Here is a 27,191-nt window from a genome sequence, read left to right on the forward strand (position 1 = left end):
CTGCGCTGCCGGGCTCGCTGGGCAGGGTGTCAGCTGGGCCGGGCCGGGCCAGGAGGGGCCCAGATCCCACCTGGATTAAGATGGTTCCGATGGGGTCTCGGTTTTCAGTCTCCCGAGCCATTGCTAGGGCCGGGGAGGGCTGGAGAGCCAGGAAACATCGGTGGAAGGATCTCGTTCCCGTGGCAACAGCACGCTCGGCCCGGTCTGTCCCACTCCGAAAGCGGAAGAGGGGGAGTGGGCGGAGTCAGGGCAGCCGGGCCAATGCGAGAACGCGTCCCCCCAGCCGCGTCCCCCCCCACGCGCCGGCGGCGGTGGTACAGCCCAAGGCGGAAGCGGCTCCGGGACACCCCGGGCTCCCGAGTGCAGCTATGGCTGCGGGTGTTCCTTGTGCGCTTGTCACGAGCTGCTCCTCCACCTTCTCTGGAGACCGGCTGGTCCAACGTGAGTAGCTAGGCTCCCGGGCCGACCTCGAAGCTCTCCGAGTCCCGGCGGGCAGCCAGCACGCGGCCTCCCTTCGGCCTTGGTCCCCGCCGCGGTCTGGGGTTCCTCCATTCCGCGCCGGCCCGAGGCCCCTTATACCTTTTCCGTGTGCCCAGCCTCCCTAGGTGTCTGCCCCTTCACGCCTCCCACACTCTTGGGCCTGCCCGGCCCGCTATTGCGTTTCTTCCCGCTTTTCCGGCCAAGTGGGACAAATCCCTGCCCAGCCCACGGGGGTGTGGGTGTCCTATCGAGTTACACCAGGGGAAGGGCGGGAATTGGGATTTTTGTTGCTCCCCCGGCTCCTACGGGAGCTTCCCCTTGGCTACTCCTTAAGGACAATAAGATTTGTTAGCCTTGCGCCCCCCTCCAACCCCTACTCTGTAGTGACTGCCTTGCTTTCCTCCTGAGGCTCAGGCTGCTCGCCGACCTTAGTTTTGGGGTATTGCTGGGCCTTATACCTTTGCCTCTGGACCTTCCCAGTGGCTAGCAAGCTGCGTGACTCTTAAAAGGGACCATAGGCGAGGTGACCAGTGCTGGAGAGAGGGCATCGCACGGGCATAGGCTCAACTCTTCCCCCAAAGGCCTCTGGGAAGTTGATTGTAACTCAAGACTCCTGTTTTCAATGGGCGGCCTCGAGTCAGGGCAGTGTTCTCAGCGGCAAGTGAGTGAGCACAATGGACCTCTTCCCTTCAGTTTCTTCTCTGTAACATGGTGATAATTTTCGCCAGATTGTTGTGCTTAACCCAACATAGTAAGCATGGATAAATGGCAAGATGTTATCAAAAGCAGGTTCTTTCTTTCTCCAGCCCTCAGTTTCCTGATCTTTAAAACAGGGCACCTGAACCTATCTCCCAGGATTGAAGGACAGGCGATGTGATATGTTGAGCGTTTTGTAAACTGGAAAACATCTATTGTTTTTTTTCTGAACCTGTCAAATGACAGAATTAGGCAGCATGTCCCTCAAGCACAAATATTCTATAACATCATTTATGACCACTTAAAGAGTTCCTTGAGAAGGTAAAGTTATCATTTAGTTACATTTAGTAACTAAATGATAACTAACTGCTCTAATTATTCCTTTTTTTTTTTACCTCTAAGCAGTGCTCCTTCCTATTTATTTCCTTTCTTTAAAAAAAAAAAATAGTTCTATAGAAGCAGTGCATATTCCTGAAGTAAGATTTAGCATATGGAGAAAAATATCACCCATGGTCTCATCACCTAACACAAATACTGTTCAGTGCATTTCCTTCCAGACTTTTCCACATTGCATAGATTTTTTTAAAAATTGCAATTACATTTCATTTATAATTTTTAACCTAATATTTTCTTTTTTTAATTTATTTTTTATTTAATGCACATTTATTTTATTCACTTTTTATTTTCAATATAATTTTAAAATGTATTTTTATATTTTATATATAAAACTTTAAGTTTATATATGTTTAAATATATAAAATAACATTTATGTAAATATGTCAAGTTATGGATTTATAATATATACTTAATATATATGATTTATATAATAGATATATTTGCATAAAACATATTTTGTATAGTTTATAACATTTTATATGTAATTTTTATTCAGATATTTTACATTTAACATTACATCATAAATTAGTTTTCATTATACATTACATCTAGTGAACATATCAAAATTTACTTAAGATTCTTGGTGTATTTAACATTCCAAAAGAATTATAGTTGACTCTTAAGCAACATGGGTTTGAATTGTGTGGATCTACTTATATGCAGATTTTTTCAATAAATACTGTAAATTCATTTTCTCTTATGAATTTCTTAACATTTTATTTTCTTTATTGTAAGAATACAATATATAATACATATAACATACAAAATATGTGTTAATTGACTGTTATTGGTAAGGCTTCTGGTCAACAGTAAGCTTTTAGTAGTTAAGTTTTGGGGGAGTCAAAAGTTATATGTGTATTTTTTTTCGGTGTAATGGGTGGGGGTCAGTCCCCTAACCCTCCTCAGCCGCCCCCCCCCCCCCATATTGTTCAAGGTTCAACTATAAGCATTTGAGTTTCCATTATCGATATATAAAATTCCTTTAAAACCAGCCTCAGAAATATTTGTTAAGTATTCTGGTGACTGCAGTATTCTCTTCATGTGCTTTGAGGATCAGAATTGGGAGATGTGTTCACGTCTTTGAAAGAGCTGATACCTGTAGCTGGCGAACAGTGTCACTGTGCCTGGAAGTATAATGGCATCACTGGGGAAATTATAGGAAATAACTAGAAGCCAATGCATGAAGATCTGTGCAAGGAGAATAGGTCTTCCTTCCCCTGGCTGCGGCCATGTGGCCGGTTCGCTCCGGCAGCCTGTGCAGCAGTGGCAAGCCCTGCTAGCTCTGGTGCGCTTCCTTCTTGCCCTCCTTCTCCAGAGACTTCCTCTGTGCAGCGCTGGTGCTCCCTGCTCCCTGGATGATGAAGAGGGGAAGAGGTGGAGGGAGCGAGGCATGTGGGGAGGACTGGAGAGGGGTGCACTAGTGCTTTCACTTTCCCATTGTGAAAGTGGGATGCAACTGGCCCCTTCCTCATCCTCTTCCTCCTCCGCCCTCCACCTCCTGCCCTCCAGTCCTCCCTCCATGCCCATTGCCCATGCCCTCTTGATTTGGTGAGATAGGGAGGAGGGAAATCTGATAATTTGTGTTACTGTGTAGGTGGCCTTTTTCACCTATTCAAAACAAAGCTGAGCCGCCTGCCGCTGCTGCCAGGGCCACCACTATCACCCCTTGGCTGGCCCGGGGTTCCCAGGGCATACAAACTGTGCACCCTAACTTAGTGCTCTGTATATAAAATCTGTCTTAGAGCACTAGTATACAATTTTACCTATATGTTCCCAAAAATTCTAGTTTAGCACTTCTTAGTTGGGATTCAGGAATCTGTGTTTTAACAACTCCACCAGGTGATTCTCATCATGAGAGAAGGTTGGGAAACACTGCACTAGAGCACATATGTCAAACACAAGGCCCGCGGGCCAAATCCAGCCCGCCAGGCCTTGCAATGTGGCCCGCACCGCGCTGTCATCACTGCACTCCGCTGTCAGTTTATGACATTGTCAGTTTATGTCTGTTCAGTAAACCATTCGGCCCGCGATTTAGGCTGGATTTTAGATTTTGGCCCCTTCTCTGATTGAGTTCGACACCCCTACACTAGAGGGTTGCCTCTTAGGCCAGGTCCTGGGCCACAGAGAGGCTGCAAGGATGATTGACAGGTGACAGGGAGGCCCTGAGCAGCTGGAGGATGGGCTGCCACCATCTTTGTTGGGTTAATTTGCATACTCACTTCTGATTGGCTGTGGGTATTGCAAAGTGACAGTCAATTTACATATTTCTCTTTTATTAGTATAGATGCCTTTTTGATAACTGAAAAGCTAACTTTTGTGTTGGTTAAAATTAGATGACATTTCCTTTGTGATTTCATTAATGTTATGTAGTAAAAAAGAACAGTTAGTGAAGTGATTACTTGAGTAAGGGAAAGTGAACTGTGAAAGAAGGCTTTATCATATCTTCCCAGGTTCATGAATAGGCTAAGAGTGGATAGTGGTATTTTTTGAGCACTTACTCTGTTTTGCTAAAATTAAAGATTGAATCAGATTAGTCACAAGTTGAGACTAATTTTGGCATAAGAGATGGAGACTACCATAATGAATGACTTTTGTCAAGTGTCCAGTGACATTACGCTATAGTATGATTTTGGGTTGAATCTGATCAACCTTTTTGGGAAGGTTTGGCTTTATTCCATGCATCAAGAAGAGGAACCTTTAGGAACCTCTTTCCTTTGACAGCTGATCTATTTTATTGCTGTTAACCAACAATGGGAAATATTCCATAACCAAATAAGCAAGTGTGGTATAAATATTACATGAAATAAAAATCCATAGCCCTCGAATATGGATAAAGTGCATATGTGGTGAAAGAACATTTGTGAGAAACTTTTTTTTTTTTATTTTGTCACTCAAAGGCCTGTTTTACAGTATTCTGGGTGGATATCTGACATCAGATAAAAGGTGGCATTACGGACTTACAGTGTAGACTTTTCGAGGGAAATGAAGGCTCAGGTCACTTGAGGGATTTATGCAAGCTATATGAGGTGTGAGAGCAGGCTCTGTATTCCAAGGCCAGACATCTTTCCATCTCACACATATGAACATTTACTTGTATCCTAGAAAATGTATTCTAACATTAATCACAGAGCTAGTCTCTGTGCCAGTTTCTTAGCTAAAATGACGACTAAGGTACTACTCCTGTCCTCAAGAGGGATGTAGTGAAAGTGTGTGCTCCACCTGTGAAAATATTAAAATATATACCTACGTTTTGATATCTTACTCTACTTTACTAGAAGGAACTTTAGATAGAAAGGTCCTTGGACAGTTGTTTGGTTTAAAGTATGTAATGCCAATTACAACCATAAGCCTCAGATTCTACATTTGAACATTTCGAGCAAAGTTATTTTTTCAGTGAAATGTGGGAATTTTGAGATCATGTAAACATATGTCAGTACTCTTCCCAAACACGTTTTCACATAGTTTAATTTGTCTCTAGTATCCCTGTGAAGTCATGCAATTAGGCTCTCTCCGTTTTATAAATGAAGAAACCAAGGCTTGGAAATACTAGGTGGCCTGCCAGAAGTGCTAAGTAGTGCTGGAGCATAAGTTCACATTCATGGTTTGTGTGCAAAGAATGTGTGAATGAAATGAGTTGGAATTTTTTAGCAATCAGCACTATTTAAATTAAAGGTGGTGGCATTGTTTTAAGAAATGACAGAGAAAAGTAACCCTAAAAAAAAGGTATTAAAATAATTACACAGGCAAAACCAGCCATCATTTATGACATAGCTTCTTTGGGAAACCTTCATTCTTCTTGAAGACTGAAGTTTGTTTCTAGATCTGTCAGACTCCTATCTTACAAAAGGATCTTAAAGTAATTTAGTCAGGAGGACATTCTGATTTCAAAAATGAGGGACTATTGTGTAGCTTAGCCAGCATTTTCTAGCTAGAGAATAGGAATAAGATAGGTCTTCTAATTTGTATTTTTCTGTAGCTGCTTAAGGTATTCTGATTTATTCTGTGAATAACTAATTTTTGCTTAGGCAAAGTTGCTTACTTTGTTGTAGGAGGACACTACCTTTGATTGGATTGTATTTCCAACTCTTTATTTTCTTCAGAGGAAGAAAGATTGGGCCAGCAAGATCTACCACAAGGACCTAGAATGTCATCACAATGATTATGTAGGTGATCAGATTAAAGCAGTGATTTCAGCTGGTAATGGGAGTGGGTGAACTTTGATTTGTTTTTAACCAGGACATATATTTAAAAAATATACATTTTATTGTTTTTTTTTTTACAGAGAGAAAGGGAGAGAGAGAGAACTAGAAACATCAATGAGAGAGAAACATCAATCTGCTGCCTCCTGCACACCCCCCACTGGGGATGTGCCCACAACCAAGGTACATGCCCTTGACTGGAATTGAACCTGGGACCTTTCAGTCTGCAGGCTGACACTCTATCCACTGAGCCCAACCGGTTTCGGCACCATGACATATTTAAAAATTTTCAATTAACATTGAAAGAAGGCTTCAGATTTTTATCTTTATTAAAGGAAGAATGTTAGGTCATCAACCTTAGGAGGAGGGAAAGATTAAGTACAAGTTCCTTATCTCCACCCAAAAGGACTTAGAAAACACTCTTGTATTATCCTCTAGTGTGTGTGTGCAAGCATGAGTTTGTGTGTGTATGAAATTAAAGCTCAAAGACATTGTGATTGTCTAAGGTTTTCAGTTCATAAAAGTTGGGAAGCCAATATTCAATTCCAATTATTTTATATATGCAAAATAAGATGACCTTCTTGGCAACCAGAACTGCATATATTCAAGGTGATATAGGGAAAGGAGAAATTATTGTAGAAAATTTTAATACTAAAATGAGAATTTTTATTGCTCATAATGAGTTTTTACTTTCCTTGTATGGTAGTTGGAGCCTTAGTATATGAACTATGATAAATTTAATAATTAATGAAAATGCCTCTATTGGTACTCAATTTGTTTTCCTTACTTGTGGAGCAGGGAATTTGACTTTTGTTTGAAGTTTTAGATTAACACTTTAGATTGTTGATGAATGAAATGATTCTAAGGTGTTTATCTTCCTCTTTCCAGTAAATGGGAATGAAGAGTAGGAGGAGAAACACTAGTGGAAAAGTATTATGCATCAGCCCATGTTGCACCAAAACCATTTATGGGAATATCTAGACTCAGACCTTTATTTCAGGGCCATCTAACTGTTTGCCTTTACATAGAAAAAGGTAAAAACATCTATAAAGTATGCAGTGGTCATTTGGTTTAAACAACTTCCTGCCTTTTGACTTGTATAATTCCTCAACAAATAATGACACTCAATAAATAATGAAATCTCATATAAAAACAATTTTTAAAAGGTTAAAGTATGACAATTGTCTTAAATATGCCTGTCAAGAATAATAATCTGGACACGATATAATATTCATGTTGGAGCCAGTGCGCACAGATACCACAAACACATCTCCAATAATTACTTATGCAGGAAGCAAGATTGACGTAGGTGAAGACAGAGAGGATAGTTGTGAAACTCTTGAAGAGCCTTTATGATGTTTTAGGTTCAGTAACAAATAACCTGGTTAGAGTTTAATTTTCCAGACAGACATGAAAGCTGGTTCTACTCAGAGGTGGGGAAAAGTAATATCGTGCTTGGATCAAAATCAGTATGCTTCGAGCAGGAAAGTGTGTGATCATTTGCTAATAAACAGTACTGTTATGCTAACATGAAAGAATTGCCATTCTGTTTGAATTCTGCTGGGATTGGTCAGGATTTTTCGTGAGGGAAAATTGTGTGAATTGAGCACTAAGTACTACTGTCTTCCTAGCTATCCAACTTTAAGGTAACATTTCATTCTACAAATATTTACATGTCTTTACCTGTGCCATCAATTGTTTGAAATATCTCAAACATGTGCCTCAATCACCTACTTCCTCAGCTAAATGAGAGGAATATATTCCAGCTTCCATGATTTTGTTTAGCAGCTTTATTGAGACGTAATTTAAACACCATAAAATCCACCCATTTTACATGTAGAATATTTCTATCATCCTAGAAGGAAATCTTGTGCCCATTTTCAGTCATTTCCCATTCCCACCCCGGAAACCACTAATGTGTTTTCCCTCTTTACAGATTTGCCTTTTCTAAATATTTTCTAGAAAAGAAATCTATATAAAAAGCTAATGTGTCCTTCCCACCTTCAGACCAGCTGCCATGACACGCACTTACCACCAGTGGGCAGACGCTCAATGCAAGACCTGCTGTGATGCAGACAGAAAAATGGCACCTCGGACCTAGTATCCACAAAGCAACATTTGGCTTCCCCCCAGTGGGACACAAGCCCCACCACCACCCTGGAGCAACAGCCCACCGAATTGTAGCAGATGTTGCCAAGACCCCAGGGTGCAAAATGTGGCCTGGAAATGGTCACTGTCGGGGCCGGGTAATGACATCACGTAGCAATGACTAGAGGCTGGCTTCCTCTCCCTAGCAATGACTAGCCCCCTTGCAGTTTCTTCAACCCAGAAATACAGGTGGAAACATTTTACACTGTAACCAAATGTCTGTGAAGCATTTTCCTGTGCCTCATCTCATTTGATCCTCACAGGAGTCCTGGAGTAAGTAGATAGGAGATTTGGTAGAATCCTATTTTCTTTTCATTAGCCAGAAAATGGAGATTTAGAAAGTTTAGGAACTTGACCTAACTGAAAAGAAGTAAGAAATGGTGGACCTTGAAAATGATTTCAGGTTTTTTCACTGTACAGAATATAGTCAAACACTGCTGCAGTTAAATATTTTACCCTTTGTTCTCCCTGAATGATCTACAATAATAATCTGCTTTGTTTTGATATTCGCTGCTATGTTTCTGACACCTGAAAGAGAAGTTGGGGTGCTTCACTGGGCTGGAAAAAGTTTAGCTAAATCAGAAAGCAGGTCTAATTAAGCAAGTTTATTCTATATACTATTATATACAAAGCTAAGTTGACTCGCACATGCGCGATACATAGAAAGCTCTCATTGGTGCCAATTGCACGTGTGTGTTTCCTTCTGTCATTGTCAATCGAGAATTTGGTTGACACTTTTATTATAGAGAAAGGGCGAATAACGATATTAAAATATATCTTCTAATTAATTTCCTTTCATTGTGCACAAATTCATGCACTGGGCCACTAGTTCTATAATATGTGGCCTCTTATGTCTGGATTCTTAATGTTTTGGAGATTTATCCATGCTGTAGCATGTGCTTTATATTCCAGTGTATGGATATATCACATTTTATTTATCAGTTCATCAGTTGATAGACATTTGGGTCATTATGAATAACGTTAGGGGGATTCTAAGAACCTATTGTACTATTTTAAGAAACTGCTGTCCAGCCAATGTTGCTAAGTGGTTGAGTGTTGACCTTTGAACCAGGAGGTCACAGTTCGATTCCCTGTCAGGGCACATGCTCAGATTGCGGACTCTTTCCCCAGTTTGGGCATGTAGGAGGCATCCAATCAGTGATTCTCTCTCATCACTGATACTTATATCTCTCTGTCCCTCTCCCTTCCTCTCTGAAATCAATAAATAATAGATTAAAACAAACAAAAAAAGAAACTGCCAAACTATTTTTCAGAGTGGCTGCAACATTTTACATTCCATCAGCAATGTATAAGGGTTCCAAGTTCTCCACATTTTTGACACTTGTTATTGCCTCTGTTTTTTACTTTAGCCATTCTAGTGGGTGTGAGGTAGTATCTTATTGTGGTTCTTCATGGGTCCCAGAAGAGTGTATACCATGAATATGTTTCTTACTAATGTAATGTTTCTTGTATTTCCCTAATAACTAATGATGTTGAGAATCTTTTTTGTACAAATAATTATTCATATGTCTTCTTTGATGAAATGTCTGTTCAGATCTTCTGCCCATTTTTAATTTTTTTTGTCTTATTGAATTGTAAGTATATCATATATAGTATTGTCGGTACAAGTCTCATATATAATTTGCAAATATTTTCTCCCATTCTGTGGCTTGTCTTTTGGTTTTCATGATGGTGTCTTTTGAAATGCAAAACTTTTTAATTTTGATGAAGTTTAATTTATCAGTGTTTTCTTTTCCCAAGTTCCTTTGATTATGTGTTGCCCAATCATGATTTTACCCTTCCTGAAGGATGTTTTTGGAAACTAGGATATTGGATATGTTAGCCTTGTAATGTTTTCCAAGCTTATTCTATATAATAAAAGGCTAATATGCAAATCGACCGAATGGCAGAACTACCGTTCACTATGACGTGCACTGACCAATGCAGGAGCTGCTCCCTGGTGGTCAGTGTGTCCCACAGGGGGAGTGCCGCTCAGCCAGAATCCGGAATCATGGCTGGCGAGTGCAGTGGTGGGAACCTATAAGCTGGCAGGTGGACATCCCCTGAAGAGTCCTGGACTGTGAGAGGGCACTGGCCAGGCCGAGAAATCCTCCCCGCCACGTGCACGAATGTCATGCACCAGGCCTCTAGTTTTCAATATTAGAATACACAGACTAAAGAGTAAATGTTCTTCATAAGACTTATTCTTTTGGGGAAATTTATCTTAGACATGTTTACTTTTCTTCACAGTAAGTTAGCATCTGCTACAGATACCAATGTCCTCCAGAGCAGGCATTGACATTTCTTGTGAGGTTTTATTCTCAATGCTGATTTGTTTATGAAAAGTTACCATTTGAATATAAAAATTATTTTTATCTCATGATTTTGTGTTTAGGCTTATGTATTCTTCCAGAAAACCACCATCATAAATTTTTTCAAAGCATGTAAGATTAATTGCCAGATAATTTTTTATTTAAAATTTTTATTGCTTAATTAAATTGTTTATTATATGAGTCTCCTTTTTTACCCCTTGACCTCTCCCTGACCACCCTCACCCCCAGCACAGTGGTCGGCAAACTCATTAGCCAACAGAGCCAAATATCAACAGTACAATGGTTGAAATTTCTTTTGAGAGCCAAATTTTTAAAACTTAAACTTCTAACGCCACTTCTTCAAAATAGACTTGCCCAGGCTGTGGTATTTTGTGAAAGAGCCACACTCAAGGGGCCAAAGAGCCGCATGTGGCTCATGAGTCGCAGTATGCCAACCATGACCCTAGCACAAGCCCTCAATTGTCAGGTAATTTTTGTCTTTAATGTAATTAAAGAAGACATTTGAGATAGGTTTTATCAGAAATAGATTTTATCAGATACAAATGAAAGACATTTATATATGTGGTGGGAGGTTATGATGCCTGGCTGTGAAGGTTAGTTTCATTTCTATGAGGAAGAATAAAATGAACTTTGCATTCCAGAACTTTTATTTTGTTTCATGAATATAGCTAAGCTAGTTCCTTTGTTTTAGATCAGGGTTTCTCAATCTTAGCTCTGTTGACATTTTGGACTGGGTAATTCATCCTGTGCATTCTAGGATGTTCTTGATCTCTGCTGACTAGATACCAGTAGCATCTCGCCACTTGTGTTAACTCAAAATGTCTCCAGATGTTGAAATATGTCCCATGGGAAGCAAAATTACCTCCTCATAATGAACCACTGCTTTAGATGTACTAGTATATCTACAGCTAGATTTTGAATAAATAAATAGTAGTAATAGAATTCAAAGAAGCCTCTCCCCTTCAAATATACATAGGAATTGTCCATCACTAATGCCACTGGGGTCCGCATGCAGCCCGTGACATTTAGAGGCTGATGGTTCCTCCTTAACCCTCATAAAACTCTCCTCTATATTCTCTCTCTCCTCCTTGTCAGCATGTTGCTTGTGTGTGCCTGTTTTTCTCTGACTGCACTGTGAGGTCTAAGGGCCAGCAGAGACCATGTATCTTCTCCCCCTCTGCTTGGAAGTTGTGGTGTCCATTTCCAGATGGCCTTTGGGAGAGAGTAAACTTGAGCAAATGTAGGAGGACTAAGTTGGATTTCCTCTGCTCAACTTTTAAAATGTTTCCACTGTGATAGAACAAGCCCCAGAGCAGTGCGGATATGAGAATTTAGGTGTGACCAGGGAGAAGTGGTGTGTGAGGGGAAGGTAATGAAGTGTTGTAAGCAAACCAGAATTGCTGTACTCTTGTAAAGCGGTGGTATGGCGCTTTAACTCAGTCCAGGTTTTCTTCCCTCAGCAACTCAATTCTGCTCCAGTGATTGGTCTGTCATGTGGACTGAAACAAATAATTGCAGACACAGTTGACTCTTGAACAATGTGGAGTTAGGGGTAACACCCCGGACAACAGTTGAAAATCCACCTGTAACTTTTGACTCCCTCAAAACTTACCTACTCTATTTACACCAGGAGGCTGCAGGATGATTACTCAGAGAATCACAGATATGAATTTCCCAACATTTGTTTGTGTAAAGTCCTAACATTAAGGTTTCACTTTCATCCTTTAAATGCCACACAGGGTCCATTATAGCAGTATCAACTACTCCTATGGCAGTATCATCTATTCCATCTACTTGGGGACTAATCTGTTAGCTAATAACTGCTACTAAGTATGTGCCCGAACACACCCACCTTGTATGACATCCTCATGAAATTGTGACTATGGAATTATAGTAATTGTAAGTGATTACAACCTATGAAAGCATTCTGATTTTTATTTCATTTTATTTTTTCAGTCCTTATCTAAGGAAGATTTTGGAGAGAGAGGAAGGGGGAGAGAGAAAGAAAGAGAGAGACAGAGAGACATTGATGTGAGAAACATCAATTGGTTGCCTCCCATTAGCTCCCTGACTCGGGATAAACTTCAACCTAGGTATGTACCCTGACTGGGAATCGAACCTGCAACCCTTTTGGTATATGGGACAATGCTCCAACCAACTGAGCCATTCGGCCAGGGCTAGAACCATTATGATTTTTAAAAGTCTCTTTGCCAATCCTTGCCAGTTAATGAAACCTTTGGCTTCTCTGCTGTTTCTACCCACCCTCCCACCCCCCAATCACATTTTACTCAATTCTTTGCTTCCAAAATGACTACTTTCCCCTTCAACTGACGTCAGATTCTGCTGCCTCCTATAATTTTCCTAAATGCTTTCTCTTCTGTCTCAGTTTATGTCTCAACAATGGAAAAGAAAAATATGAGAAGGCATATTTTGGAAAGTGAGGAGCCAGAGTAGCTTAAAGGAGGCAGTTATTTCCTAATTGTAATGTTCCTCACTAACTCTCCACAATGCTCCTGTAACATACCCTCTTGTCAGTCCTGCTGTCACATTTGCAAAAAACTGAGCTGGGGAGGAGGAAATGAACATTTACTGAGGGCCTACTGTGTGCCTGTGTTTTTGTTCCGAGTTGCAGGTGAGGAAATGAGACACCTATGAAGTTTAATTTGTCTTTCTCACAGAGGGCCAGTATTCAAATACTGCTCTGTTTCACCCCAGGACTGTGCTCTGTTTTATGGCCTGGCCTTTTCCGGCCTGGTTAGTACTGTCATGACAAAGGGAAGGCTATGTTGGGTCCCCGAAGAGTGTGTACCGTGAAAGACACTCGTCTCTGGGGCTGAGGTTATGCTTTGAGACCTGTCTGTAAAAGCAGTTTCAGTTCTGTGGGAAAGAATAACATCAACTGCATTCTCAGAAGAGCGCTGATTTCTGGAAGGGTTATCTTGATTTGAGGTGGCAGCTATCACTTCCCTCAGGGCGTAGAAAATAAGATTTAACTACTGGACAACTTCTCTTCACAAAGAATGCCATGGCTAATTAAGTGTGCATTAATTCTACTGGTATTAAAAGTGACCTTAATTCTACTACCGTGTTTCCCCGAAAATAAAACATCCTCTGAAAATAAGACCTACTTACAGGTTTCCTTCTGAGTGAAATATAAGGCATCCCCCTGAAAATAAGCCCAGGCTAAACATGAGAGATTTGGTCCACTGATTCTGAAAGAAATGGAGTCACAAGAAATTCACCAGGAAATTCAGGAATTGGATTGTTATGATGATGTTCCAGAAGATGATGACATGATTTTCATTGAATAAATGAGTAAATTGATACTGTAGGATTCACAGTTTGTCTGGTTTGTGTTGACAACTACCGTACTACCGTACCGTATACAGGTAATAAATTTCCTTTATTCTCATTTAACAATAAATGTGTACCGTATTCTTCTTCATGGAAAAATAAGACATCCCCTGAAAATAAGACCTAGCGCATCTTTGGGAGCAAAAATTAATATAATTATATAAGACTACTGTCTTATTTTCAGGGAAACAGGGTAGGTCTTATTTTCGGAGGATGTTTTATTTTCGGGGAAACACGGTATATACAGGGTAGGACAAAAGTAGGTTTACAGTTGTGAGTATGCAAAACACAGTTTATTCTTGTATTATTATTTATTAATTATTGTAACATCCATATGAACAACTGTAAACCTACTTTTGTTCTGTCCTATGTATTTGTGTGTGTGTGTGTGTGTGTGTGTGTGTGTGTGTGTGTGTGAAGTGGATATTTATGGTGATATGGGAATTTACCTTGGAACTTCAGTTGGCTTCCTAATTAATATTAAAGGAAGTATCCCCTTTTATTGAGTCTGAACCATAGAAAACTAGCTGCTTCCTTTCTTACCAAATGCACACTTTCTCTGAGGGAAGGAGCATTAGAATAGAGTGCAAAGCAGGGCGGGACAAAGAGGGAGTTGTTGGATTACTGAGCTGAAATGCTTCCTTGGCACACAGCTTCCTTCAGCTCTCTGAATCTGTCTTTTCATGTGGAACTCCAGGGGAAATAAGTTCACCAGGGAAGTGAGAAAGCAAATAGGAGTGGCTATGTGGAACTGTTTCTTAAACAGGGAAAGAAATTTATACTTAAAACTGGGGGAAATGTTTATCCTTACTACTGGATCTGGTTCGACATTTAACTTCTCATCTGAAAACGCTGCAAATTAACTGTTTTAACCTGTGACACTAAATTTGTACAATAGTAATAGACCCAGCAGTTAGTCACCTAGTGTTTGTCTCTTAAAAAATGATGTATTACAGCTCCACCAGGTGGCTGCCAACAGTGAGGATGAGACAGGCTGACATCCATCAGGAGGAGGGAGAAGCTGCTCTAATTTTATTTGTGCATCATTTGTCTACATCAAATTCAATTTAGAAGGCCAAAGAAGGGAGACCATTGCAGGTTTTTCTAGGAAGTCTGTCCCCCACCCCTTCCCACCCCCCCACCCCTCCCACACACACACTCATAACAAGATCATTGATTCACTTTTGACAATAAGAAGTACCCAAAACCCATAGACAGATTCTCATGGGCGATTGGGCTGCAGGCTCATGTATTCTGGTGCCCTCGTTCTGACTATTATTTTTGGTTTTCATAAAAGGGCGATAGGCTAATTTTGGCTTCTGACCATTAGATCCTTGAGTGTGATGTGGCTCAGATGCTACTGTCATGTCAGTGTGGTAGGAAAGGATGCTGGTGACCTGAATTCCATTTTAAGCTCTGCTCCCATTAGGCAGGTGATTTTTTTTGCTCTCAGTTTTCTCATCTGTGGAATAAGTGAATTGTAATGGCTGATCTCCAAAAACTCTTAGCCAAGTGCACAAGTGTTTTAGTGATTTTTGTTTTAATTTGGAAAAGAATAAACTTGTTAAGTATTTAAAATCAAATACAAAAGATGAGGGAGAAAAGCTATATTTAGTATAGACATTTGCATTTTTTAAATTAAACTCTACATTATGATATTGATGATGAGAACCAGAGTGAAACAATCTTCACTATTCTCTCTTTAGTACAAATGTGGCACAGATGTGATAATAAAGTCCATATGCAGCCTGGCTTGAAAGTATCTGATTAGACATAAAATGTTAAAAATAAGTAAATTGAGCTATCAAGTTGTGTTAGGCAGCACAAAGAATTTTTCAAAAGTTCAGCTACTAAAACAGTGAAAGATGAAATTTATTTTTCCAATTGATTGCTTCTGTTCTCATTTAGGTTTAGTGAAAAGAGAAAGAAGTATTGTAGTTTCTTTCTGTGTGTTAAGTAAATATCTTAATCATTTGAAAATGAAAGCTAGTATAAAATTGATATTTTAAGAACATTCTCTGTTTGTTCTCCTGTATTCATTAATAAAATGAACTGTCCTTAATGGATCCAGATATTCTAAATTGCAGCTGATAAGTGAGACATTTTAAGTGATTTAATTTTTTTATGTTGAAGACATTGTCTTGAAAAAAAGCATAACCCAAATTTTATTTCAGTTTTTAACGATACAACCAATTTGGGAGATACCAAGCACTGATTATGGTAATGGTAGAAATATTAGTCCCGTGCTCCTTGTACTTTCCACATTCACAAGTGAATTCATTATTTTACTCTTTCTGCTTCCTCCTTAAAAATAGTTATTTGCTATTTTAAAAAATTACCCATGAATGAAGACTGACCCATTTGGTGGATCCTCCTACCCTTTCAAAACAATCAGTTTATACATTTTTTGCTACTCTTCTTGGGTTAGTTTGCTTTCTTCCACATGTGCTTTTATTGGCATATTGCTGTGCCATCTGCTTGGAGTTTGGAGTATATTAGCTTTGAATGCAACATAGACTTTGGTCTTGGTTTGTTCTTGTTGTTTTTGTCTTGTGAGACATTTAGATGAAAATAGAATCTTTGATTTTAATAACTTATGTATTCTTTCTGTTTATTTTTATGAGGGACATTGTAGCTGGTTGCTATGGAATTACTTGATAATAAAGATTATGACTTTAGATGGAAATTGAAGAGACAGGGTAAGATGAGATTTTCAAATATTGGCCCAGACCTGTTAATTTAAGAGTAATAATTATGGTTTTGGTGAAAAATTTTAGAAAGTTAGTTTCAAAGTGTGCCTTATGTCAAAGGGAAAGTCTTAATTTCAGTTCCTGCTAATAACCACATGATGAAAGGTTACCAATAGAAAAAAAAAATGCACATACACAGATACACATATTTTTTATATATCATTACACATGATTCCAAACAGTCTTTTGGACTAAATAATTTCCCTGTATATTTTTGTTGAGAAAAAACTAAGGTAATGTTCTATTACATAACCTTAGTTCTGGAATTTAAAATTTAATTTTTAGTTTTATTGTCCATCTAATAGTGAGTTTAAAAAATTCTTTACATGTTCATTAATATTATGCATTGAGAAAGAAGTTTGTGGTCATTTTGTTGTACATTCTTATAATAAGTCAATTAGTGGCATGTAATTTTACTTCTCTAAAGTCATTTTCCACAGTTGTATAAAATGGAGGTTGTAGGTATGGGCATAAAAGATGGGAGTGTAGGTTAGGACAATTTTTAATATCTCTTCCATTTCTAAATATTTTATGACATTATGGAAGCAAAATGTGTTGATGGTTCTATGACCACATCTATATTTGGCTTTTACTGTAAGAATTTCATTAGTTATACATACCATATTGTACAGGCGTTTCTGAAATATTTAATTATATTCTAAATAATTTAATTTGCTTACCTATTAAACATTTAAAATTTGTCAGAAGTGTCTTTGTCAATAAGAATTTGATTTGACTTTCAAAGAATCTGAACAAGACTGAATATAAATGTATTGGAGTAATTTATCAGTACCCATTCTTTTATTTTATTAGTTGAATTAATTTGTAAGTGTTTGGCCCAGGGAATATGTGTAACTCTTCATTTTATTAATGTTTTATTCTTAATGCTCTCTTCCTTTTAGCTTGCAGTAAGTATGAAGTACAGGCAGTCCTTAGGTTAGGTCGGAGATCTGTTCCTATGGTGGTTTTCACCATAAGTCGGGACCCACTTACATAAGCACCTATGTCACTCACATGAGCACATACACAGCAGTAATGAAGTGAAACAGTAAAATAAATTTAAAAGAAAGATAACTATTCTTGAACTTTACTTGTGGTAAGTAAATAATAAAAGACATAAAGCACATATGTACATATGTCGAAATGATGCAACTTTTTTTTTTTTTTTTAATAAATACTGTAAATGGGAGATGGCAACATAACCACAAAACGACCATAAGTCGAGTCCGATGTAACCTGAGGACTGCCTTTAATTACAAACTTAGTATTCTTCCATATATATATGGAAGAATCAATATATGTATATATATATATATGTATGTATGTGTGTGTGTGTGTGTGTGTGTGTATGTATATATATATATATATATATATATATATATATACACACACACACACACATATAAAAGGCTAATACGCTAAGTGTCTGTCCGATGTGCACTGACCACCAGGCGCAGATGCTCAATGCAGGAGCTGCCGTGACATGCACTGGCCATTTACAGAGAAACAGCACCTTGGACCTGACACCCACAAAGAAACATTTGGCTTCCCCCAAGTGGGACACAGGCCCCGCCACCACCCTGGAGCAACAGCCCACCAAATCACAAGCAGATGCTACCAAGGCCCCAGGGCACAAAATGTGGCCCACAGCCCAACCCATCCCGAAAACAGTGGCTGTGGGCACCGAGTAATGATGGCATTTTCAAGGTCCAGCATTTATTACTTCTTTTCAGTCAGTTCAAGTTTCTAAGCTTTCTAAATCTCTGTTTCCAGCTAATGAAAAGAAAATAGGATTCCACCAAGTCTCCTATCTACCTACTCCAGGGCTTCTGTGAGAATCAAATGAGATGAGGCACAGGAAAATGCTTCACAGACATTTGGTTAAAGTGTAAATGTTTCCACCTGGCTATAAAGCAGGTCATGTTCCTGAGCTAAAGAAACTGCAAGGAGGCTAGTTGCTAAGGAACAGAATCTGGGCGTTGCTACATGACATCATTACCCAACACCCACAGTGATCTTCCAACCTGGCCATGGTGTGTTGGCAGCGATTTGGTGGGCTGTCACTCTGAGGTGGTGGTAGGCCTGTGTCCCACTTGGGAGAAGCCGAGTGTTGCTTTGTAAGTGTCAGGTCCATGCTGCTATTTCTCTGTAAATGGCAAGTTTGTGTCATGGCAGCTCCTGTGTTGAGTGTCTGCCCCCTGGTGTTCAGTGTGCATCATAACGACTGGTTGGGCAATGGGAAGGACACTTAGTATATTAGCCTTTTATATAGACTAGAGGCCTGGTGCATGAAATTTGTGCACGGGGAAGGAGGGGACCCCTCAGCCTGGCCTGCACCCTTGCCAATCCGGGACATTCAGGGGATGTCTGACTGCCAGTTTAGGTCCCACAGGGATTGGGCCTAAACTGGCAGTTGGACATGCCTCTCGCAATCCGGGACCCAGGCGGCTTTGCCTGGACTGCAGCCTCAGCAGCAGGCACCTGGAACTGGGGCCGTGAGTGGCTTTGCCTGAGGCATAGGCACCAGGGACTGGGACCAGGGGCGGGGCAGCTTCACCAGGGCATGGCTTTGTTAGTGAGGATGTCAGAAGGTCGTCCAGAAGACATCCAGTCTAATTAGCATATTATCCTTTTATTAGTACAGATGATCAGAGGAGAAAATACCCTAATAAGTGTGAGGCCCTTTGAAATCTTTGTGTGAAGGGAAGCAGCCATGTTATTCTGGTATCCTATTGAGGAATGTACATTACCTATGTACATTAGTTTTACACTTTCCATGGTGATGTTGTGTCATTTATTTAGACATCCTTGGAACAGAAGATCATCTTGTGGAAGCCACTGCGAATGATGCCGTGAGATTTTATCCTTGGACCATTGATAATAAGTACTATTCAGCCGACATCAATCTGTGTGTAGTGCCGAACAAGTTTCTTGTCACTGCAGAGATTGCAGAGTCTGTCCAAGCATTTGTGGTTTACTTTGACAGCACACAAGTAAGATTTTCTTTTCCATGGAATTTTGAATAAGACTTTATCTTGTGCTTCCCCCTTCCTCCCATCCCCTCCTGCTTTTTTTGTGAGTTCTCTTCATGTCTGTATTTCTGCTTTTGTTTTTTTTCCTCTCTCTAGAAATCTGGTCTTGATAGTGTCTCCTCATGGCTTCCCCTGGCAGAAGCGTGGTTACCTGAAGTGATGATCTTGGTCTGTGATAGAGTGTCTGAGAATGGTAAGCACTTCGATGGGATGGATGGTAGTTTGTACATACATTTGCCATTTCTTGGTAAACAGAGTCTGTTTGTTTCCTTAACTTAGAATAGTGTATCTCATGTGACTATTATACATATATATATATATATATATATATATATATATATATATATACACACACACATACACATACACATACATACACACACATATATACACATACACACACATACATATATACACACACACACACACACATACATACATACGTGTGTGTGTGTGTGTGTGTGTGTGTGTGTATTTGATTCTCACAGAAGCCCTGGAGTAGGTAGATAGGAGGTGAAATAATGAAAGAATTCAGTGTTGAGGAGAAATGTGTAGAACTGGGTTCTCTAGGACACTATTGTTGGGAATGTATTTTGGTTCAGCCTTTTAGAGTTCAGCTTGGTAGTAGTTGACCAATAAAATATACTCATTTTTTAGCTCACTTTTAGCTATATTTTAGCTATATCTCTTTGGAATCTTGGAATATTTACTTTTTTTCTTATTTTTCTAAATAATGGACACTTTTGAGAAATAATTTGAGAAGTAATTTTCTTTATATTGTCGTTCCTACAGAATAATATTGACATTAATGGAAACACATTTAAATTTATGAATACTATTGCAGCAATATTCATATTTTATTTTAATTTAAAATCTTTAAGATTTATTTATTTTAGAATGAGAGAAAAATTGATTTTGTTGTTCCATTTATTTATGTATTTTATTGGTTGATTCTTGTATGTGCCTTGATCCGGGATCAAACTGCAACCTTGGTGTATCAGGATGACACTCAACCAACCAGGCTCATATTTTACTTTTATTTGTAAATATTTTTTAATAATTTAAAAAATTATTCTTGTAGGTGTAAACCGACAAAAAGCTCAAGAATGGTGTATAAAACATGGCTTTGAACTGGTAGAACTCAATCCAGAAGAGCTGCCTGAGGAGGATGGTAAGTGTTTATGTTGCGAGAAAACATGGTACGTGGGTTGAGATATGAGATTATTTAAATCTTGAAACAATCACAGTGAAATTCAAAAAACCTTTTTCCCCCCAGCTGCTTGAAAAGATTTGTGCAAAATCCTTCAAAGTGGTCTTATCATTAATAAATAATTCATTTATTTATCAATTTTAGAACTTCTGAAATGTTATTTTTCTTATGCATAAAGGTAGAAGATTTCTTCCTTAAATCTTAGTCATTTTCCTAATCTCTTATCCTTTCTCCACATCCAAAAAAGGAGAGTTTGATCTATATTCATAAATAGGTAAAGTTGCCTATTTTGAATTCCTACTAATCTGAGGCTGAATCCCCAAGAACCATAAGGGGTATACCAGTCCTATTTGTATGTCTTTTGCACATTTGAAATAAAAAATAGACTCAGAATGCCCTCTAGGGTAGCTTTCTGTTTTACTGCTTTCTGCTAAAGTCTGGACCTTCTTCTGTTTCTTCCTCCACGTGATTTCCCCTCCCCCATTTCTCTTCTCATCTTTGCTCCTTCCAAGTATACCTGTGCTAGCTACTATGGGATCTACCAAGATAAGATGGCTTTTGAGCCATCAAAACCACATAATCTAGTACAAGAAATAAGACATATATGTAAATAATTACTAAGTGGGACATCGTAAGTTTGATTTTAAAATATTGGTACTGTGGTATTTCAGAGACAGAAGAAATTATTTTAAAGAATGAATTGGCACCATGAACTCTCACATGTCAACTGGTCCATGGGGGAGAGATGGAAAATATACTGGAATTGTGTTTAGAGGACTGGTGGGGAAGTGGCTTTGAGAAATGCCAGTTGTTCCAAAAGACATTCTAGGCAGGGGCATCCAGTACGAATTAAATTATGTAGTTAGGATATAAGTAATCCTTACATGAAATGTATTTTTTAAAGGAGTTAAAAATGTTCACTAAATGTTTATAGTTAAAAAATTTAGAATTTTTTTTCAAAACGTTACCTTTAGGAATAAAACCTTGCCAGGGAAGAAGAACACAAAAATGAAATAAAAAGGCGGATTTTTCTCCCTGTACATTTTTACGAATATTGAAAATTAACAAGTGCAATTTCTCCTTCCAGGTTTTTCTAGGTCCCCTGAAACTTGTGCCTATTTTGTGTATGTGAACATGTGTATAGTCACTTATTTTTGGTACTAGAATTTTCTCTTCTTCTTATTGTCCTTGAGAGTCAATATTTGAGTTATTTATTTACATCTGTTTTCATTTTGGAATCTCTGCTCCTTTATACCACTACACTTCTTGCTTCTTGTCAGAACATTGTTCTTATATTAATTCTGTTTAATCTTAACCCTTTGCACTCCGAACCATTCTGGACATTGGCTACCAGCTACTCGACGCTACTTTGCGAAACGTGCGTTGAATTAACTCAATTCCCCGTAATCACTAATAAACTGCAATGTCCCCTGAGAGGGGACATCCGAGTGATATGCTAGAATTCCGATGTCCCCTGAGAGGGGACAGCGGAGTGCAAAGGGTTAAAATAGATTTTTGACATGTCATCTTTAGATAATGTAACTAAAACCTCCCTATAAGCTTTAAATGCAAACAGTTCTCAAGCCATATGCCCTCATCCTTTATTTGCATGTATTAATTTGAATATCAATATGAGATTTTATCCTTGTTTGTATTAAATTTCATCTTATTGGCTCTTTACTTCAGGCCTTATTTTTGATCCCTGGTTATATCATCTGAAGTATTAGTTATTCTTTCAAGAATTGAATCATTCATCATAATTAAGATAAACATGTGTTTTATTTCTTCATTTAAACATCGATGGTGATAAAGTCATTTTTGTAGAGTATTTTTGGTTTACTCCTCACCCTATTTCTGTTAGATTGCTAGGGTGGTATTCTTTAAATGATTCATCAATCCAGTAGTTACTAAGTGCCTGCTGTCATTCAGGCACCGTGTTAGGCAGTGGGAATAATGAATTCAATAAGACATGATTCTTGTCTTTAGTGAGTATAGAGGGTGGAGGAGGTTACACTAGCAAATCACCAGTTCCACTGCATCTTTCCTCCAGGAAAGGTGTGCACCGAGTGTGTCATCCCCACTTTGCTGAGAATAGTGATATGTGCCCTTGATCAAATAGCTAATAAGTTGCAGAGCCTGGGTTCAGAATCAGCTCTTCTGACTTCTAATTCTGTGATCTTCCACTGGAGACAGATTCTACGCGGACTGCGCTCGATACACCCACAGGAGACTTTCTTCTTTCAGCCATATGAGTCTTATAATACTCACTATCTGAAGGGTCTCCGTTTCCTTTATACACATTCATATCTGCAATGTAACTGAGAATACCACTTACCATTGGTACACTAACTGGGCTGAGTGCCTTGTTGTTTAGAGTAGTATCAATTAAATTCCAGAAGCAGGTTAATATCAATACTAAATTAAGTCGTTGGGTATTTTTAATGACACTTTTCCTGTCTCTTACACTCTGGTCATAGTAACTTCTTTCTCTTAAACTATCTTTCTCTGATCAAGAATTTGTTCTTTAGATATCTGTTTTAAACAGAAATTATTTTGATTCCTAGGAGAAGAAAGGGATTTTTTTTAGCATAATAAGAGGACCATTCCTACCTTCAGCAGAATTATTCTCTATAAATTACCAAGATTGGTAGTACTCTTGAACTCTCCCAGGATTGTGTAATTAATGGAAACTAACATTTTCAGGAGAATATAAGTAGGTGCCATTGGTGAGGTAGTGGGGATGATGTCATAAGCTTCTATACTATTTTCTCATTGTTTTATCGATAGTTTCTAGAATATTCTTAACGGGAGCTCTGAGCTCGGTATTTGCTTAAACTTTTTCTCATATAGGTTGCATTGTGAAGAAGTAACAACTAATAAGCAAAATAATTAAGTCACGGTTGTTTAAAAATGTGGCTTATGGTATATCTAAATACACATATATGTATGTATAAGTACATGTATAAATATATATGCTCTTTTCCTCACTGATTAGATGACTTCCCAGAATCTACAGGAGTAAAGCGAATTGTTCAAGCCTTGAATGCCAATGTCTGGTCCAACGTAGTTATGAAGAATGGTAAGTAACTTGGGACTAAATGTCCTGAGGAGTTTTCCTCCTATTTCTATGACGTGCACTGATCACCAGGAGGCAGAAGCTCTGACTGGTAGGTTAGCTTGCCACTGGGATCTGGTCAATCGGGACTGGGTGAGATGTGCCGGACGCACCTATAGCCCTCCCACAGTCCCTCCCGAGCCGGCCAATCTCCTGTGGTCCCTCCCCAGCCAGCTGGCTCCCATTGGCCCTGATCAGGACTGGGCAAGATGGCCCCAATCGCTGGCCAGGTCGAGGAACCCCACCCGTGCACGAATTCATGCACTGGGTCTCTAGTGTGGACACAGACAATAGTGTGGTGAGGGCCTGAGGTGGGGCAGGGACTGGGTGGAGGGGGGGCGAAGGAGGGGGAAATAGGGGACATCTGTAATACTTTCAACAATTAAAAAAATACATTATCTTAATCACAGTATCCATATGAGTTGGGTTTAAAGAGGTCAAGTAATTTTCCTAAGGTCATAGAACTCATCAGTTCTCCAACTTGTTTTCACACTGAAATCACCTGCGGAACTTTTAAAAAATACTGATGCCTAAACCTCTCTCCCAGAGATGCTGAATTAATTGGTATGGGGTGAGGCCTGGACATGGGGATATAAATTAACCTTTTGCACTCCGCTGTCCCCTCTCAGGGGACATCGGAATTCTAGCATATCACTCGGATATCCCCTCTCAGGGGACATTGCAGTTTATTAGTGATTACGGGGAATTGAGTTATTTCAACGCACGTTTCCGCCGCAAAGTAGCGTCGAGTAGCTGGCAGCCAATGTCCAGAATGGTTCGAAGTGCAAAGGGTTAAGATTGTGAGACAGCATGAAAGGGCCCACTGAAATTTGGTATGATAAATTGGAGGTGAAGCCAGGCAGCAACCTGGGTGTGTGTATGTGCCTGTGTCTTCCCCAGCTCTTTTTTATGAAGGGGTTGTAGCTATTGGTAGTAATAAGGTCTTATGGAATGGCTGTGGGAATACATGGCAGAAGTGGACAAGGAGATGGGAAAAATAGATGGTTTGTGTAGGTTAAGTTTAGAAAAACCAAAGCTCAGAAGGGATTTAGTTGGAATCTGTCGTTATGGTATGAAAAGGGTAAATATGGACTTGATTTTCCAAATCCTAGACTGTTATTACTTAGGGACAATCCCTAAAGCTTAAAAAATAAAGTGAGGGCAGTATTGAACATAGAAGGAGGTAATTTATGGAGTACATTACGCTAAAAGATGATCCAGTTAGAAAATTGATATGACTCACAAAGGGGCTACAGTAGTTCTCATGAATGACACTTATATTTAATTCAAGTTAGGAAGATAATGTGGCCCAAACTTTAAAGACTTACCTTGGAGAGCAATCATGTTTTCCTTCCCAATATTTTTCTATGCAATGTTTTTTCTATTAAGTCTTATACCGGCTGTTCTTTGAATTACATGTTGAATTTTATAGAATTTAATAAGGGGCATTGTTTTGTTTGTATGCTAGTGTATGTGAACTAGCTAGGTGCAGGCCTTTAGAGTGTAGAATCTCCATGCATACATCTGGTATAACATCTTCCCTTTACAGATGGGAAATGAGGCCTCAGGAAGGAGAGGTGACTTGTATTCTCACAGTGAGTCAGTAGCTAAGGTGGGACCCAAGGGCAGGTCTCCTGACCAGGAGTGCTGTGTGTTTTTCCATTACAGTGTGCTGATTTACATTATTGGCTGGGTAGAGGAATGAGCACAGTGGTTAAATAATTTACCCAGCCTGCAAGGGAAATGATTGGCAGAGCTAGGTGAGTTCATCCCTGTAGAACCCCATCAGCGTAGGAGTTCTGGCATGAGTAAGATTTTAATGAGACAGACTAGAAGTAACAAGTACAGGTGAGAACCTGAGACTTGCAGTTGGTGTCTGAAGTGGGGTGAGAGAGAGGGCAGCTTTGTGGGACCTTGCCCTAACCTGGGGGGCCTGCACTAACTCTGGGCAGTTAGTGACAGGATTGAGTTAAATGGTAGGACACCCGGTTGGTGTCCCCCGAGAACTGGAGAATTGCTTGGTGAGGAAAACCCACACATCTAGTGTCAGAAGTGTTGGTTATGAATAGAGCTGGAAACATGTTTTCTTTAGAGATCTGATGAAAATGGTTGAGAAACACTGGATCTGGTTGTATATACTTAGCTCTATCTTAGAGGAAATCCCCAGGTATCATTGTATTGATTGTAAAGGTCAAACTTCTAGGGAAGTCAGAGTTTCCGTTATATGCATTAAAGACATAACAAAATGGTCCAGGAAATGAAGTGGTTAGGAGTGTTTACAATTGGGCTATGCATTCTAGATGCCTCCATCCACATCAGTTGGCTCACTTTATAACCTCTCCTATGCTGCCTTGTCTTACATTTCCTAGACCTGAAAGTCTGGCTGTGACTCAAGAAAAGAGATGTGGATAAAACTTCAGCTGCCTACTCGAGTTACCCTCAGTCCCTGTTAGAGCCAGGCTTATAGCTGTGGAGAACTACTATTTGGGTCTATCTATATAATTTGATAATGTCCCCTTATTATCACCATGAAAGGAGAAACTGTGGGTCAGTGCTTTATGCCAAATGTGACATTTTAAAAGTTGATTCTCCCCACCTGTCTCGGCTCCAGTGAGATTAACTTCTCTTTTTATTTATCTGGTATGCCAGAAAGCCTGGTTGCAAAATGCTTTATTTTCATTAGATGGTCTAGGCCAGTGGTCGGCAAACTCATTAATCAACAGAGCCAAATATCAACAGTACAACGATTGAAATTTCTTTTGAGAGCCAAATTTTTTAAACTTCTTCTAACGCTACTGCTTCAAAATAGACTTGCCCAGGCCGTAGTATTTTGTGGAAGAGCCACACTCAAGGGGCTGAAGAGCCGCATGTGGCTCACGAGCTGCAGTTTGCCGACCATGGGTCTAGGCATTATGCTCAGCACTGTACCTTGGACTTTGGAGCACTAGGTAGATAATAAGATTTGGTTTTAAGGGAAAAGAAAAGAAGCCTGATACGGTGTTTTGTTTTTCAAAGGAAGTTGTCACTGTCTCACATGGGAGGGTAGCAGTGTCAGTTTAATTCACCCCAAAACCCCTCCCGTGCCGGGCTGTCACCTGTGCTCTGTATTCTAGGTGCCTGGGGGGCCATGAGGGGTTCAGTCTGTACTTACGGACCTTGGGTATTCAGTGGATCTTTTTACAAACACCACCGTAGAGTGAAGGGCAAGGAGGGGAATTCTGTGACTTTTTATTGTTTCTAATCGGTGAAAGAGGGATTAGGCTAAACAAATACTACAGAGTCATGACTTTGGTCCCTCAGTGGTAAACAATAATTGTATAGATTGTATTTCAAAAGCCCTGAGAATGTTTATAATAGTTTGATCTCCAATGATGCAGGTGGGTAAGAGGTAAGTGGGATTTTAATAGTAGAAACGATTCTTTCTTATGATAGTTTTCTGTTTTCCCATTATAAATGAAAAGAAATATTTATCTATTAA

The 27,191-nt window shown here is 39.4% G+C and overlaps 2 protein-coding genes across 3 annotated transcripts in view; one reads left to right on the top strand and one right to left on the bottom strand.

Annotated features, from left to right (window-relative positions):
* The window catches only part of IQCH (IQ motif containing H), a 192,115-nt gene extending 191,985 nt beyond the window's left edge, over positions 1–130 (bottom strand). Inside the window, exon 1 of the mRNA XM_084879603.1 lies at positions 71–130. Within this exon, the coding sequence (XP_084735729.1) occupies positions 71–121 (51 nt within the window). The 5' untranslated portion in view covers positions 122–130. The remainder of the gene's footprint in view (positions 1–70) is intronic.
* Positions 131–302: 172 nt separating this feature from the next.
* AAGAB (alpha and gamma adaptin binding protein) overlaps positions 303–27,191 on the top strand; it is a 45,859-nt gene continuing 18,970 nt past the window's right edge. Inside the window, exons 1-5 of one of the 2 annotated variants that reach the window (XM_084888053.1) lie at positions 303–441; positions 19,159–19,349; positions 19,485–19,581; positions 20,470–20,559; positions 23,594–23,677. In XM_084888053.1, the coding sequence (XP_084744179.1) occupies positions 369–441; positions 19,159–19,349; positions 19,485–19,581; positions 20,470–20,559; positions 23,594–23,677 (535 nt within the window). In that variant the 5' untranslated portion in view covers positions 303–368. The remainder of the gene's footprint in view (positions 442–19,158; positions 19,350–19,484; positions 19,582–20,469; positions 20,560–23,593; positions 23,678–27,191) is intronic. The other variant, XM_084888052.1, reaches the window with a different exon arrangement.

Source organism: Pipistrellus hanaki (genome assembly GCF_964339955.1).
Source record: "Pipistrellus hanaki genome assembly, chromosome: 1".
NCBI lineage: Eukaryota > Metazoa > Chordata > Mammalia > Chiroptera > Vespertilionidae > Pipistrellus > Pipistrellus hanaki.